General features: G+C 56.1%; 7 protein-coding genes across 7 annotated transcripts; 5 read left to right on the forward strand and 2 right to left on the reverse strand.

Annotated features, from left to right (window-relative positions):
* Positions 1-369: 369 nt before the first annotated feature.
* B0H64DRAFT_441492 (uncharacterized protein) lies at positions 370-913 on the forward strand (the record flags this gene model as incomplete). Its single annotated transcript, XM_062806576.1, has 2 exons — positions 370-401; positions 478-913. The coding sequence occupies 2 exons, from the start codon at positions 370-372 to the stop codon at positions 911-913; spliced, it is 468 nt and encodes a 155-aa protein (XP_062661607.1).
* A 2,382-nt stretch (positions 914-3,295) lies between these two features.
* B0H64DRAFT_358369 (uncharacterized protein) lies at positions 3,296-4,164 on the forward strand (the record flags this gene model as incomplete). Its single annotated transcript, XM_062801644.1, has 2 exons — positions 3,296-3,992; positions 4,053-4,164. 2 exons carry the CDS (start codon positions 3,296-3,298, stop codon positions 4,097-4,099), a joined length of 744 nt encoding a protein of 247 aa, XP_062661608.1. The 3' UTR covers positions 4,100-4,164.
* Positions 4,165-4,321: 157 nt separating this feature from the next.
* B0H64DRAFT_137631 (uncharacterized protein) lies at positions 4,322-5,292 on the reverse strand. The gene is made up of 2 exons (XM_062798237.1): positions 4,865-5,292; positions 4,322-4,793 (listed from the first exon to the last, which is right to left on the reverse strand). The coding sequence occupies exons 1-2, from the start codon at positions 5,100-5,102 to the stop codon at positions 4,558-4,560; spliced, it is 474 nt and encodes a 157-aa protein (XP_062661609.1). The 5' UTR covers positions 5,103-5,292; the 3' UTR covers positions 4,322-4,557.
* Positions 5,293-5,943: 651 nt separating this feature from the next.
* On the forward strand, positions 5,944-7,926 carry B0H64DRAFT_474098 (uncharacterized protein; the record flags this gene model as incomplete). The annotated part of the gene is made up of 4 exons (XM_062808032.1): positions 5,944-6,232; positions 6,328-6,365; positions 6,427-6,620; positions 6,685-7,926. Exons 1-4 carry the CDS (start codon positions 6,027-6,029, stop codon positions 7,924-7,926), a joined length of 1,680 nt encoding a protein of 559 aa, XP_062661610.1. The 5' UTR covers positions 5,944-6,026.
* A 128-nt stretch (positions 7,927-8,054) lies between these two features.
* On the reverse strand, positions 8,055-10,118 carry B0H64DRAFT_137634 (amino acid/polyamine transporter I). Its single transcript, XM_062798238.1, has 3 exons — positions 9,358-10,118; positions 8,471-9,248; positions 8,055-8,407 (listed from the first exon to the last, which is right to left on the reverse strand). Exons 1-3 carry the CDS (start codon positions 9,961-9,963, stop codon positions 8,184-8,186), a joined length of 1,608 nt encoding a protein of 535 aa, XP_062661611.1. The 5' UTR covers positions 9,964-10,118; the 3' UTR covers positions 8,055-8,183.
* A 1,659-nt stretch (positions 10,119-11,777) lies between these two features.
* Positions 11,778-13,959, forward strand: B0H64DRAFT_340248 (uracil phosphoribosyltransferase-domain-containing protein; the record flags this gene model as incomplete). Its single annotated transcript, XM_062801226.1, has 1 exon — positions 11,778-13,959. One exon carries the CDS (start codon positions 11,778-11,780, stop codon positions 13,806-13,808), a length of 2,031 nt encoding a protein of 676 aa, XP_062661612.1. The 3' UTR covers positions 13,809-13,959.
* A 973-nt stretch (positions 13,960-14,932) lies between these two features.
* B0H64DRAFT_321060 (uncharacterized protein) lies at positions 14,933-15,829 on the forward strand (the record flags this gene model as incomplete). The annotated part of the gene is made up of 1 exon (XM_062800488.1): positions 14,933-15,829. A coding segment is annotated over one exon (897 nt), but the record flags the coding sequence as incomplete, so codon positions are not given.
* Positions 15,830-15,870: the final 41 nt, after the last annotated feature.

Genomic DNA, 15,870 nt, shown 5'->3' on the forward strand with positions numbered 1-15,870 from the left:
TCACCTCACACAACTCTTCAATTCACAGGCCGTCCTGTTTCGGACTAGACGGCTTTTGAGTCACATTGTCACATCAACCATGTTGGTGAGACCCGGTGGCTTGTTTTGGTACCCCATTGTCAAGATAATCACGTTGAATACGAGCTTGAAGCTTGGCCAAGCGAATGAGCTTCATAGGAATCTCTGCTGCCGAGGCCGAGAAAGTCCCAGAAAACTGGTGCGGACAAAACTTTGGCCGCCAAAGGGTAAGCTACGCCAAGGTTTGGACATGCATAAATGGACGAAAGACGATTGAAAATATACGAGACTCACACAGCCTTCTCTGTGTGTAGCCCTCAGTTTCCAAGTATTCACCGGAAGAAACATACCATGAAGTCAATTGTTACAGCCGTGGCCTTTCTGTAGGTATTCTTTTCCTCAATACCTCGACGACACCCCCCGGCGTTCCCTAGCTCTCACGACTAACACTGCGGTCAGGGCCCCCGTTATCCTCGCCCAGTCGAGCTTTCCCGACGACGAGCCGAACACCACAACCCCGACCCCCAGCCTTCCGACAGCCCCTGCCTGTGCGTCGGTGACAGCCACCCGGGAGCTCTGCACGACCTGCGTTGTCCCAGCCTGTCTGGAAGTATCTACTATCACCCAGTCCTGTGGATGCCCAACCCCCGTTCCGACGGTTCACCTTGACTTCCCCTGCGAAGCAGGGTGTGACGGGATCTGGTGCTCGACCAGCTACGCTATCGTCACCATGGACGGTTGTGCCACTGATGGTCCGAGTCCCACGACGGTGTCGGAGCCGATCACGACTACCTTTACCCCCAACGGCACCGTGACCACCGGCGCGCCTACGAGCTCGAGCTCCATTGCTACAAACGCGGCTGGGCGGATGCGAGTGCCGTTCATGTTATGGTAGGGTACTTGCTGGCCTGGGCTCGGCTTCCTTGCCTGAAGCAGGGATATATTATTACGGTAGATCAGATCGTGGGCCGTCACTCATGGGCCTTGAGGGGTCTTGGTCGGAGCGGTTTTGGTAGTAAAGAGGGTTGTGGCTGTAGTTATAACAACAATGTACTCCGTACTACCTGCCATTACAATCGGAATGGGAGACAAACATAGTCGGCCACTGTTCGTCGCCAGCGATGACCCCTAGCTCTTCCTAAAAAAGAAGTAACAAGAAAAAGCAAGAAAAGGAAAGGCCAAGCGTCCCGTAACCCAGAAGTACCGAGTACAAGTCATCAATTTTCCCACCTAGAGAGCCGGGGTCTTCCTCGCTGCATCGCTTGCTCATCTCGACCTCCTTGGGTATCAGGTGTCGCCAGTGGCCGGGCAGCCCACGTTTAGAGGACTAACCCCAAGAGCCGGGATTTCGTAGGTACCTCCGACAACTCGAAAGTTGTCACGAGGGTGGGGGTTTCATCTTCAACTCCTTCGAGTAGGGTCAGTGGTGGTTCGATCTACTACCTACCTATGCAGCCTTTGCCGAAAGCAGTAAACCCGTTTGCAACCATGTGCGGCGAGCACACGCGCCCCTCTTCACGAGCTTTGAGTTCGCTACTGGGGAAGACGTTCCTTATGTACAACCCGAAGTGGCATGTGCGTGTGCTAGTTACCCTGTAATCAATCACCTCCCAATAAGGAGAAAGCTCCGGTGCCGCCAGACGAATCTCCCTTTCTCTAACTGCACCAAGCTACCCAGTTGCTTCACCTCTTTACCTGCTTCATCGCCGTCCATAACCGAACTACCCTAACAGGTAATAAGTCATTCAAAAAGAAAGCCTGTTTGTCTATAATATGCTAACTTGATAATTAGGGAAAGCATCACCACCATGAGCGAACGACTTCCTCTCAAGCTCGAAAACAAGGAGCATTTTGTTTAAGGCAACATCTTCAACTGCAGTCTTAAATTCAATGGCAAAAATGCCTTGGACCTTTCCCACGCTACGGCAATACCGTCGCGCTGGGAGAGGCCATTTATCAGGCAGACAGCCGTTTTGATATGCATTTTGAGAAGAATGACAAGACGGTTCAAGGTCGTACAAAGACTCTCACCGTTGAGTCTAACGACGTGGTTCTTCTGGACAAGCTCTCCGAGACTCACGATAACGTGGAGAATTTGGTCAACCGGGTCAACAATCTTGAGCGATTTATCCCACTGGCCTAGGTTTTGTAGGCTGCGGTTGGCTAGGTGCCCTTCTAGTGGCGAGTTTGGCGACAAGGAGTCGAAGACAGGACAAGTCAACATGTAGCTACATAGCTAAACTTTCGACAGCCGGTGCGATGTTGTTGAATTATCATCAGAATTTACATGCTAGTGTTTACGGCTTGTGCTCCTTTTCGTAGTTTGCATTCTCTCTATTATGACATAACACGACCGTATGGGTAGGCCATGTTGGATAAAGCTCCTATGACTCGTACTGCCTTTGCCATGGCTGTATATGGTTGCGTGTGTGTAAAGAGAGAGGGAGCTGGCCGACCTACTGGGTAGGTAGGTACATCTCTATCTGGGTGTGGAAGATGTGCACAGTTGTCCTTCACACGTGCCAGGCGGTTGGGTTGGTTGGCCTGCCCATCTCCCATAGTTTATGTTTTTGATGGCATTTCTTTTTGCAAAACCCCGGGTCTGCTAGGGCATCCCGTGGTTCTCGCTAACGGCCATACCAGGTTTCCAACGATCTTGGGCGTGTCCACGGCGGCGGCGGAGCCGGTAAGGGGGGCGTCAGCCTGTTGACTAGGTAGCCCAGATACCTCGGTAACCGTGTACTTAATGTGGACGGATGCCACGGTCAGTTCAACAACGGCTATCGTGATGAGATGCGGACCTTGTACATGTTGCGCCCTGACACGGCTCGTGTTTGGCCTTGGTGCGGTAAGTGATTAGAGCCGTCATGCTATCCTCAGTGCAGCTTCTGTCGTTAGATGCAAATCGACTCATAATCCGATACCATGCCGGTTTGTAATCTAGAACACATCGACAAAGTCACTGATGAGGTGACACCAACCAGTGTTCAATATTTACTCCGACAAGCATTATTAATGTTCACGGCTGTAAGCCGGAAAACTCGGAGACTACGAGGCATGCCGCATGGCTGGTAGGCAAGCCAACTTCCGAAGCTCTTCGGGTACAAACTAAGATCCGATGCCACACGGGTAAACTGTAGGTCTGTCGAGTATGTGTGATTTGGCTGGACTAAATGTCTATTTAAGACCGTGCCCTTCATGCTCGCAATGAAGTGTTCTTTGACGACAACCATCCATCGCCGTCTTACCCCAACCGCCTTTACGATAGGTCGCCAACATGTTCGCCATCACCCTCGTCTCCAGCTTGCGGCTTATTCTTGCCGCTTGCTTGTTGTCTTCTCTCTCACAAGCCAGCCTGATCCCGAGCAACCTCCTCGGCGGCCGAGGACTGAGCCCCTATCCGAAACGTACCTTGGGGGGCGTCTCTGTCGTCGATACTCCGATTGTGCGGGCGGCTGAGGCATTCGCTAGACAGAACGGCCAGGACTTCACATACAAACATATCATGCGTTCGTGGCTGTTCGGCGCACTCGTCATCCATCATAACGAAACGCTGCGTGCCACCATCGATCTCGAGGTTCATGCGGTGGCCGCGCTTCTCCACGACTTGGGCTGGGATCGGAACGATGGCTCGCCCGTAGTCAGCGTCGACCGTCGGTTTGAGGTTGATGGCGCGATCGCTGCTCGGGACTTTATCAGAGACCACCGGGACGGTAAACAATGGGAAGAGCGGCGAGTGCAGCTGGTCTGGGACGCTATTGCGTTGCATACCCAGCAGAGCATCGCCCTATTCAAGGAACTGGATGTCCAGGTAGTGCATAAGGGCATTATCACGGATTTCGATGGCCCTCAACTGGGTATAACGGAGGAAGAATACGCTGCCGTGGTCAAGGAGTTTCCAAGGGACGACTTGCGGTATGGTCTAAACGAGACCATTGTCTGGCTTTGTAATACCAAGCCTGCTTCTACTTATGGTGAGTAACTTTTCTGCTTGTCGTTCCGGGATAGAATGGACGCTGACCTGATTCCGACAGACACCTGGATGCAACCGTGGGGAGAGGCGTATGTCTCTGACTACTAGGTATTCAGCGGTGGGGAGTCGTCTATTCGATAGGCCGATCTATTGATCAAGATTTTGCGTCTACGGCTCAGGGAACAGGGAGTTCCGGAAACCAGACGCTTGCCAAGCTGGCTCGTTGTAATAACTCGGTCGCCGAAACTGTTAAGGTAGCTGGGCCTGCCAACCTTGGTTGGGTTAAATGGAAGAACCAGGGACAATCAACTTGCTCAAGGTAGGTAGCTAAATTTCACGAGATGAGAACATGAAATGGTCCGAGGAGTTTGGAACCCCTTCTGAGTCTCGGCAGTTTCGGGGCTCATTGAGTGGATGTGCCATGGTGGGTTTCAGTCTGCGCTTGGGTGCGTATGAAACATTCTGGAATACGATGAGAGTGGTAGTCGCCCGTGGCGAGCCATCATGGAGTACCTCCCATGCCCTGAAAATTATACGAGAATACATCATCTTTTATCAACCCCCCCTTAGACGTTCACGGCCACCCCTAGGACCAATGGGGCAATACCCTGAAAGAAGTGAGCCCTGAGCCTTGAATTGGAGTTGATGCTCGTGCTGGGGCTCGGTGAGCTCGATGTTGTGCTCGCGGCCGCTGGCCCAGGGGTGGTGGCACTTGTGGTAAGGGAGCCCACCGAAGTGACAGGTTTGCCGCCGGCCCCGGTGACTTCCTCACACATCCTTGCCGCTGCTGGTAGAACCTCGCCTGTAGAGAGAACCGAAAGGTTGGCTAACAATGACACTCGGACGACTGGATGCCGGGAAAAGAGGACTTACCGACCGAGACGTCGTTGCCGCATGCTTGGAGGACGCAGGCTACGCCACTGTCGTAGATGGCTCGGTAGTTGTCGGCGATGCAGAAGCATTCGAGATCCTCAGGCCCCTTGCAAGAGGTGACGGTGTCAATAGCCGTCGTCAAGCAGCCAACAGCACACTTGGGAATGTAGGTGCTGAGTGAGTCTGCCGCAGCGCAGACCACAGCGACGGCGCTGAGGAAGAGAGGAAAGCACTTCATCTTGGCGAGCGGTTGAGTTCGGCGTCCGGGGGGCTTCTCAATCTCGATATGGATGCTTTGTTCTGTCTAGTGTCTGTCGAGCCCACGACGAGTAACTGATGATGCTGCGAAACTGTTTCAGACCGAGAGACGCAATGCAACGCCAGGACCAATATTTGCTGCTGCAGAGGCAAGCCCTCCTGGTATATGTACACAGTATGCGTGCACGTCTGTCCTGCACACACCGACAGCCGAACCGGGTGAACCGAACTGCTCCCATCGGGCTTCCTCGACCCCGCCCCTGCCTTCCCTCCCCCTCTGCAGTATTGTGCGTGTTGGGAGCCTTGGGACAAGGATGGGCCGATCTCGCTTGTTCCTCACGGGGACAGGCTGGTCCCCGTCTATGCCGTCACATGGAAAGGATCTTTTAATGGCTCGAGAATGGGTCTGCGGGCGGGCCCAGCTCCTTGGCGGGATTGGGGTCCAGGGGAAGAGTTTTCCGGGCGCGTCCATATCAGATGGTCTGATGATCTGATAAGATCAATCTGCCCCACCGCACCCGACGCGGACGCGGGGGGTTGCCCTGAACGGGAATAGACCCATTCCGTCCTCCCCTTGTCGACCTTGGTCCCGTCTTCGCCTGGTCGAATCATGGAGCTCACTTGCCGAACGCCAGTCTCCGCCGTCCCCATCGTTGTTGCGCAACCGGCGGAGATAGGGTGTAAATGGGGGGGATACGGCGGCCGTTGGACTGTCACTGAGCGAGGAGAGCCGAGATCCCCCGGTAATTAATTATAGAAGTTGGTGCGACGGCGGCCTTGGATGGGCACTTGAGACCTGAACAATGTCACCTCGGCCTTTCCCCTCACCTTTCTCTCCCGTCCCTTCTTCTGCCATTGCGGCTGAAGAGAAGCTTGAGTGCGTGACCCAACATCGACATTAGCTATGCAACCGCCTCTATCACGGCCCGAGGGCGATGCCATTAGCCCCTCGGACGACTCCAAGAACCCTCAAGTCGATTCCCTGCCGGCGAGAGAGTCAGATCTCGAAAAGTCGGACAGCATTTCGAACAATGTACAGCCCGGCGTTCAAAACATCGAGGCCGCGGCCTCCGTTTGGACCAAGTGGCATCTGGTCGCGGCTTATGGGATGTGAGTGCTCGTGTCGTCCATTAATGTCTTGCGGTACGCCGGTGAAATCAGGATGTGATGCTGATCCTTGGCTACCTGCCTACCTACCTACGCAGAATATGGCTCATCTACTTCGTCACCCTCGCTGCAGGAGGTTGCGACACGCGCCTTCACGCCCTTCGTCACCAGTTCCTTCTCGATGCACTCCCTGACAGCTGCGACGGGTATTTTTGCGAGCATTATCGCCGGCCTGTCCAAGCTGCCCCTAGCTAAGGTCCTCGATATCTGGGGCCGGCCGCAGGGTATGACTCTTATGCTGGTTATCTGGGTAATCGGTTTCTGTATGATGGCAGCATGCCAGAACGTCGAGACATATGCGGCCGCACAGGTCTTTTCTATGGTCGGGTATGTGAGGTCTCAATCTCAACGGATATGGTGCCATTCTAACTAGAACAAAAACCTTTAGCGCCCAGGGGGTGAGCTATTGTTTGACCGTCTTCATTGCCGACACGTCGAGCCTCAAGAATCGAGGCCTGATGCTCTCCTTCGCGACATCGCCCTACATCGTCACAACATGGGCTGGTGGGCCCCTCTCCGAAGCTTTCATGGGGGGCGCTGGTTGGAGATGGGGGTTTGGTGTCTTTTCCATCATTACCCCTGTCGTGGTTGTGCCCCTTATCGCATTGTTCTTCTGGAACCAGCACCGGGCCGAGAAGATGGGCGTCATTTCGACCCAGAAACAGCGCATTAGCGTTGCCTCGGTCAAGAAGTTCGTCATCGAGTTTGACCTCTTCGGTATAGTCCTGCTCGCGGCTGGCATGGGCATGTTTCTCACGCCCCTGAGCATCTGGTCCTACCAGGAACAGCAGTGGCGGTCGCCGCTCATCATCTGTCTCATCGTCTTCGGCGTCCTGCTCATCGTCGCCTTTACGCTCTACGAATGCTTCCTCGCCCCCGTCAACTTTGTCCCGATGCGTTTGCTGGCCGACCGGAACGTGATCCTCTCGGGCATCGGGCTGGGCTTTGTCTTCTTTAACTCGGCCGTGTGGGGGGGCTACTTCAACTCTATGCTCATGGTAGTGTGGAACCGGACCATCACCGAGGCAACCTACATCTCCAACATCTACCGGGTGGGATCGTGTTTTTCGGCCCTGGTCATCGGGTTCCTCATCCGGTACACCAGACGCTTCAAATGGGCGGCGCTGTACTTTTCCCTGCCGCTCATGATCCTGGGCGTTGGTCTCATGATTGAGTTCCGTCATCCCGACTCCAACATCGGATACGTTATCATGACTCAGATCTTTGTGGCCTTTGCGGGCGGGCCCATTGTGATTTGCGTCGAGCTGGCCATGATGTCCACGGTCGGTCACCAGCAGATCGCCGCCATCCTGGCCATCCTGGACCTCTTCGGCAGCGTGGGTAATGCCGTCGGGTCCACAGTCTCGGCATCTATCTGGACGGGCACGTTCCCGGCGGCCTTGCGCCGGCACCTCCCTGAAGATGCGCCCATCGAAACCATCTACAGCAGTATCTACCCGCAGCTCGGGTACGCCGTTGGCAGTCCGATGCGGAGGGGTATCTCATTGGCATACGCCGATGCCCAGCGCTACATGCTCATCACGAGCGTGTGCCTTCTTGGTGGGGCGCTGGTGACAACCGTCTTCTGGAGGGATGTCAAACTCGAAGACAAGCAGGTCAAGGGCCTTGTTGCATAGGGGGGGTCGTGGAACCGGGCCACTGAGCAGGGCGGGGAGCGGCATGGGTTTTCCGGGTTCTGTATGATACTATTACTCTATTGATTGACCTGAATGGTCCCAGAATAAAAAAGGGGGTATCTGCTCGGAAACGGGCCCGCGGTGTGTTGAATGGACCCCTTCGACATGCGACATGCGACGCCAAAACGCCTCGCGACTTATCATACGTTGAAACATAATACGCGGAAATTATACATGGCACAAGGAAGTAGCCCTTGCTAGTCCTTTTTGGGCCCGCCAACGGTATGCTCACTCTGCGTGGGGTCTTCTCCGAGACTCTCTGTCGGCGGGCCGCGGTAGTTCTTGCGGCCCCAGACGGCGTACCACGCAAATGCAATGACAACGAAGCCGACAAACACGACGGGGGCGTAGTTGACACTGGCAGCGGTGACGGGGAGGTAAGCGGGCATGCAGAAAAGGGGGACGGCGAGGATCGACCAGGCTGGATCCCGTTAGCAGGAAGTACCAGTAGAAGGAAGAAAATAACGCAGAATGGAGTACGTACCAATGGCGATGGTGTTGCAAAACCAGCCGATCTTGCCGAGGGAGAATTTGGCCCCCTTTACGTGGGCGCGCCCCTCCAACATGGAGACGGCAATGGGGGCGGCATAGGACACGGTCAAGGAGATGACACCGACACCCGAAAAGGCATTGAACGCGGTATAGGAGCCAAAGTAGATGACGCCTAGCACGATCTGGATGGCCATGGAGAGCATCATGGCGTTGAGGGGCAGGTCTAGCTTGGGGTGCACCTGCTTCCACCACTTGGAGCCCGGGATGGCGCCGTCACGGGCAAAGGCCCAGGTGCAGCGCGAGGCGGCCGTGGTGCAAGCTACACCGCAGAGGATGGCGAGCACCATGAGGGGGATCAGCAGCGCAATAGCGGCGCCCGAGGAGCCCACGGCGGACTTGATGATGGTGGGTACGGGTTGGCCTGAGGGGAGCGCGACGAGCATGGCAAGGTCAGGTAGCACAAACATGAGGGGCACGAGGAACAGCAGGCCGCCGATGGTGTTGATGATGATGGTGATCACCATGGCTTTGGGCACCTGGGTGGCCGGGTGCTGGACCTCTTCGCACATGGAGATGACCATGCCGGTCGATGAGGTGGCGTAAGCAGCGTGGAGCAGGCCGACGCAGAAAGACCAGCCGGCGGGCCATCCAGAGGTGACCTCGAAGCCGCCGAGGGCGAAATCGGCGTGGCGCCTACCCTCTTTGGCAACGGCTAAGACGGTGATGAGGATGGCGAGGAGACCAGCGAAAGTCCAGAAAATGGCAAAGGTCTAGAAGGGTCTCTGTCAGCCGGGAATTCACTGCAGCAACGCCAACACAAAGACACGACTTCACAGGTGATGGGGGTGGGTGGGGGGCAAGGGGGTCGGGGCGGCTTACATCCAACAGATGCAGCCAGCGGTTGCCCAAAGCAGAGATGGCATTGCACAACAGAGTGATGGCCAGGAAGACCAGGAACACCTGGTAGGTCTCGCCCTCCCACACGCCCACGTCGGGCTCCTTCTCAAAGACATTGACGCAGGCGACGAAGAAGAGGGTGGTTCCGAACTGCACGGCCAGGGTGATGGTGATGTTGCCGACGACATAGGCCCAGCCGCAGATGTAGGCGGCAACCCTCCGGAAGTTGGCCGGGGCGAGCATGAAGGTCTGGTAGTAGACGCCGCCGGCGGTCGGGTAGACGGACGTGATCTCGCCCAAGGACGAGGCGGTGCAGAGGATGATGAGACTGACGAGCAGCCAACCCCAGACGACGACGACTGGCCCACCCCCCTGCAGAGGATAGTACAGTGTGGTGGCCAGGCCGTAGGGGATAGAGGCAAGCACGAACGACATGAAGGCGACGTGCCAGGTTGATCGTGTGCGCACCAGCTCGGCCTTGTAGCCCATGGCTGCGAGCATCGCATCGCCATCGTCCGACGACTCGTGCCCAGACGACCCGTGCGCCTCAATGGCGCTGGGCGGGGCGGGTTCGGCGTGGGCGCTCATGGCGGGATAACGGCGCGAAAAGTGGTGATGGAGGTCGTTGTGGCCCGTATGTGATATGTACTGTGTATTTCTTTTCCCTTTTTTTTTTGTTTGTTTCTTTTTTTCTCCTCTTCCGGGGCTGATGTATTTGAGGCAACGACCGTTCGGTTTTGTTCCAGTTTCCTTGAATGCAGAAATTCCCCCGAGGCAAAGGATGGTGCCCTGCTCCTCCACTCTTTTACCAATTACGTACTGATAACAGGTTCCTGCTGGCAGGGGTGAGGATCGGACTTGGGCGCTGCTTCGCTCGCTTCGTCCCTCATTGTTGCATTTCAGTGGGGTCGATTGGAGACTGGCTCAAGACTGGCCCGAACCCAGCCGTGTGGGAGCCCACACCCGATTGCCCGTCCAGAAGAGGGTGGTCGGGGAGGAGCGAGTGAGGGAACGGGCTCGAGACGGACGGGGTGGCATGTGATGAGGGTGTGAGGGTTGACGTTGGACTCGCGGACGAAAGGGTCCAAACGCACTTTGAAGATTGCATCGCGATTTGCGAAGGACGGACTCGAGTCGAAACAGTCAGTCCGTTCGAGATCCCAAACTTCAATCAGTAGCATCGCTTCCACTCGCGGGTTTCGTCTCCGAAGTACCAACTCGTGTAAAAATAACACAGCACGTGCTGTTTCTCCATCTTGCGCTCCTGATCGCCTGCCTGCGATCCTGCGCTTCTGCGTCATCGGTGCACGGCCATTTTCGGTTTCAACGTCCGGTGCCAGGATTCAAGCGGCCAAGGACGCCAACGCGCTGACTTGCATTTGAGTGTGGGGGTGATGAAATGAACAAAATCAATTTTGTCGTGCCGCAACCCGTGTTTGGTTGTCCACTCTGACCCCTGTCTTCCCGTGCTGCTTGGCAAGACCAACTCGCGCCAGGCGCGCAGGCGAGGCACGCGTGTGTGGATCAAGCCAGGAAATCCCAGAAAGAACGGCCGAGAGAAAAAAAGATAACAACCACACAACATGCAATTTCTTGTTTTTTTTTTTTTTTTTTTTTTTTTTTTTTTAGTATGCCCATGTCTTGGCATGTCCGCCTTCTCTCTGTGCGAGGCCGTTGACCCAGCTAGGCTTCTTGAGTTCCCTCTTAACCAAGCCACTAATTAGTGGTGTCCTGGACATGTGGCCGTTTGACGACAATCAATTCTGACAACGTTGCGCACTTCGGAAATCATATGCTCTGGGTGGCTGCATATCCTCTTTGGTCTCATGGTGTCTGGCAACCCGTGGGCGACAGTATATCGCCTCGAGTATAATTACTTCATGATGAGTGATAGGCGAGTTGAGCCTTTCCTCGTAGGCCTCAACGGACCGGGGGTGAGCCATGTGTGACCATCGGGCTTTCGGGACGTGGCACGATGACGGTGAATGGTGAACAAGGGGACATTGACGCCACGGGTTGGCTTAAGTTCTCACCGACGTAGAACCTCCCGCTTCTACGTACTACGCTGACACGAGGCTGACGGCCCATGGACTCACTCATTGGCAGATTAATTTCTTGAGCCGTTGCCCGGCATCGTGTTACCCCTGAAGCGGCAGCCCACTTGTTGGTGTGTTGTCTTGATTTGCCTAGAAGCAGGGAGGCCTACACTGTAGCAACATCCGTTTGACAAACGCCGACGCCGTAGAAGGGAGGCTGCCTGGGGCTCTGGCGACCAGACCGGCGACGAGAGCAGTATAAAGTGAAGGGAAGCGCGACACCAGGAAGACCTTGTCGTTGCTAGCCAGCTTGCGCCTAGAACTTACTCGCACATCTTGACTTATTCCAACCCCTTTTACCTTGCCATGTCTCGGACAAAACCCATTGTGATTGGACTCTATGGCGTCCCTGGAGCTGGAAAATCGACCCTGCTGCGGAATCTGAAGAGCAAGCTGGTCGATACACAGTTCTCCTTCTTTGACGGATCCGCCGTGATCGCCTCACTTGTCCCTGGAGGCCTCGATAACTTTCAGCGCGCCACTGAAGAGGAAAAGACACGATGGCGCCAGGTTGCTATCGAGGCAATCGGAAAGGAAAGTGCCGAAAGTGGGCGGACTGCCATTGTCGCCGGCCACTTTATGTTCTGGCCCGAAGGGGACGGGATCGGGCACACAGTGCACACGCAGAGCGACTTGGACACGTACACACACATCATCTACCTCAACACCCTTCCGGAGACGGTGGCAAGATGGCGCGAGCTGGACGACTCACGGGCACGGGAGCCCGCCTCCGTTCAGCACCTGCACACTTGGCAGGAGGCTGAAAAGATGGAGCTGCGCCGTCTCTGTCGCAACCACGGAATCCTGTTTACGTCGGTGGCCTACCCAACTGAGGACATTGATGCGGTTGCGGCGATGATGTTAGACTTCCGCCAGCACACCGAAGAGCACAACCTTGCCTGCGCCAAAGACCGCCTTGACAGTCTCCTTGATGCTCATCAACAGCAGCACGCCGAGCTGCAGACGGCACTGGTCCTGGATGCCGACAAGACTTTGGCGCCCGATGACACAGGGCTCCTGTTCTGGGAAGCCATCGCCGAATCTACTTCTCGCCTGGCTTTCTCGACCGCAGATGCTGGCTCTTTGAGTGCTTTGTTCGGCAGTCCGCTTGGATACACCTACACGGCCTTTCGCCAGGCAATGCTTCTTTACGAAGAGCATACTTCCCGAGACGAGTTCAACGCTATTTGCGAGACTATCGCATCGTCTGTGACGCTGCACCCGGAAATGCTGTCCCTCCTGAAGCATGCAGCGAAGCATCGTCATATTGTGGCAGTGGTGGTGACATGTGGATTGCGCCTCGTTTGGGAAATGGTGTTGGCCAAGGTGGGACTGTCCGAGGCCGTTCAGGTGGTCGGCGGCGGCCGCATTCCGGATGGCTTTGTCATGACGGCCGAGGTTAAAGGAGCGTTGGTTGCCCGGATGCGTGACGTCCATGGACTGTATACCTGGGCTGTTGGAGACAGCCCGCTGGATCTTCCGATGATGCATGAAGCCCACCAGGCTCTTGTTGTGGTGGGAGACGAGTGTTCACGGAGTAGATCAATGGATGAGCGCCTGCAGAACGCTATCGACGAGCGTGGTCTCCGAGCTTCCCAGGTGCTGTTGCCGCGCGATGCACCACCGCGGTTGGACACAACCAGGCTTCCGCAGGTGCGACTCACAGATGGGGAGCTCCTCGAAGCGCTGGTTCGCCACCGTGGCGCCAAGGACCGCATCCGTCACGCCACAGACCAGAAGGCGACGAAGCTTCTTATGACACCGACTCGAGACGTGAGAGTGTCTGGTCCCGGTCTGCGGAGGGTCCATAGGCGGGTCGGATGGTACCTGGCAACATCGTTTCTAGCCGATCTCGTTGGCTTAGAACAGTACGATATTCCGCACGTGCAAGGCCACGGTACGGAGGGGCATCGCGTCCGGCACGAGAATAAGACGACCATAGTCGCGTTGATGCGTGGCGGGGAGCCCATGGCCGAGGGAGTGAATGACGCGTTGCCCTGCGCCATGTTTGTTCACGCGAAGCAGCCGGACGAGCTGAGACCTCAGCACATCAAGGGGCAGCGAACAGTCGTGCTGGTGGACTCGGTGGTGAATAGCGGGAAGTCGATAGTGGAATTCGTGCAGCGGATCCGCAGCCTCGACGCGACCATCGCCATTGTGGCGATTGCTGGCGTCGTCCAGTCACAGTCGATCGCGCCTGAGGGGCTACTGGGCCGAATCCTCGAGACGGACAGGGCCCTGAGCATGGTTGCATTGCGCCTTTCGGAGAATCGGTTCCAGGGCCGAGGAGGCACTGATACTGGCAATCGGTTATTCAACACGACTCATCTCGATTAGTGAGGCTGTGATTGGCATAGCGAAAGAGATGACTAGGGTCTGGCGGGGGTCGGTGGCATCTCTTAGTTTGGATAGTAGTGCCGGGTGCCGCACTCGCCTGTTGACCTGGGTGTTCGTTTGTTAGGGGGGACGCCCAGGTGGCGAGATTGGGATAGGGATAGGTTGATAGTCTCATCAATTGCTTGATTACACATATCCAAAGGACCCTGCCCCCAGCCAGATCACCTCCCCGGCAGCACGCTCCTTTCGGTAGGTACCTTTCATTTCCGGGGGGGGGGGGGGGGGTGGAGGAAAGTACCGTCCCCGGGACCTGCGCTATAAGAATATGGGCTGACCCGTCGGGCCGTGGCTCGTAAATATGCGGTACTATTAAGTGAGTTGGACCGCGTACCTAATTAAAATCAAGATAGGTAGGTTGACACCTACTCTTGGGTACTGAGATGGTGGTATTTGCCCGCACAAATTCCATAGCCGCGATTTCGTTTGCTGGGGCATCTAGGTAGCTAAGGACTTTGCCGAACGGCAACCCAACGAACCTAATCTACAAGCGGTGTTTGTTCACAATCAATGAATGTGGGCTCAATTCGGGGGACTTGTGGGTGGTGGGCGGTGACCTTATCGGACGAAAGCCTGTCGACAGAAAGTCAGGCAATCAACAAGCGGGCATCCGGTTTACAGCCGGCATTTCCATTGGTTATCCGGCAGGTTTGTTGATTCCATTAACCATATGATCCTTGATGAAACCATGGTCAGGCGTCATTATCTGACTGGAAGTTTCCAATCCCCACGGCAAACGGAACACAACTGAAGTGTCCACGACCACAACAGCCGCCACACTTGTTCTGCGCACCAAAACTTGATTCCCAAGAAGACACAGAACAACATCAGACCCCTCATGAATCCTCGCATATAAATTCCCTCCATTACTCCCACAACAAACCAAAAAAAGGCTCAGAACCAGACTAGACCACACTTCCTCAGATCGTCAGTCTTTGCTCCTACTCATCATCGTACTGATCCCACCTTCATCTCCAAACAACCGCCAACTGACCTACAATGGCCCGCAAAAGCGCCAAGAAGACCAATCGCCGCAAGGCCGCCGGGGCCCACGGTGCCACAGCCACCACGAGCAGCCGCGCTGGGTGCCGACGTGGTCCGACCCCAGCGAGCACGGTGTTTGCACGGAGATGGCCAAGATCGTCGCCGCGGCCGACAAGTACGGCGTCCTGCCCCTCCTCCGGCCCTTCGTCTCCGACTGGCTCGTCCACGCCCTCCCGCCCTCTCGCATCGGCGGCCAGGACGCCATCGATCCCGAGATCGCGGAGCGGCTCAACCTGGCTTGGCAGCTGGGAGCCGTGGGGCGCGTGGAGGATTACACCCGGAAGCTCGTCTACGACTCGAACATATCAGCGGCGATAGTGGAGGAGTTGCTCGCCGAGGCGCGGAAGTGCCCGGTCGATAGGTTCCCGGCGCTTCCAGGACTGTTTGGCGTGGCGGCAAAGCGCCGGGAGGCGGGCATCCAGGCCGCCCTGGACTTTTTCGGTCAGATGATAAACGACCTTAACAACGACGACCCCTGCCGGCAGCCTATATTTGACCCCTCGTCCATTCCCGGGTATACTCCTGTGGCGGCCGCCGCCATTGAGGAGCTGATCGGATCCGTTTCCGATCGTGACTCGGTGTATCGCCCACTATGCGGAATCACGATAAACATGTATATCTCGGAGCGTATCAAGGAGGTCGGCGCCGAAAACATACCACCGCAGGTCAAGGATTTCCCTTCGTCCGTTAGCGATTTGCTATACACGATTCGCTGTATCCACGGCTTGCAGCCTGGGCGCGTTCCCGCGCCGAGAGTCCTCCATCCGGCGTGCCTCCAGGTCCTCCAGAAGAAGTTCGAGGACTTTGCAGCAGAGCTTCTCAGCCGCTGGTCAGAGCCGGAATCCATCCTGGAGTTGGAACAGGTTGAGTGGCTCAAGAGGCGCAGCGATATTCTGGCGACGGGTAGTTCCTCTGCTTGAGTGGGACTTCAATTGTGATGACAGAGAGGAAAGCGTTGGGG

This window comes from Chaetomium fimeti (genome assembly GCF_033439085.1).
Source record: "Chaetomium fimeti strain CBS 168.71 chromosome Unknown B0H64scaffold_3, whole genome shotgun sequence".
Lineage (NCBI taxonomy): Eukaryota > Fungi > Ascomycota > Sordariomycetes > Sordariales > Chaetomiaceae > Chaetomium > Chaetomium fimeti.

Bases quoted from the DNA above. Each gene is read 5' to 3' on its own strand.
- B0H64DRAFT_137631 (XM_062798237.1), bottom strand. From the start codon at position 5,102: ATGAAGTGCTTTCCTCTCTTCCTCAGCGCCGTCGCTGTGGTCTGCGCT. The intron at 4,794-4,864 runs GTAAGTCCTCTT...TTCTCTCTACAG, and splicing joins CGGCAACGACGTCTCGGTCG to GCGAGGTTCTACCAGCAGCG.
- B0H64DRAFT_137634 (XM_062798238.1), bottom strand. From the start codon at position 9,963: ATGAGCGCCCACGCCGAACCCGCCCCGCCCAGCGCCATTGAGGCGCAC. The intron at 9,249-9,357 runs GTAAGCCGCCCC...AGACCCTTCTAG, and splicing joins GCTGGCTGCATCTGTTGGAT to ACCTTTGCCATTTTCTGGAC. The intron at 8,408-8,470 runs GTACGTACTCCA...AACGGGATCCAG, and splicing joins TTGCAACACCATCGCCATTG to CCTGGTCGATCCTCGCCGTC.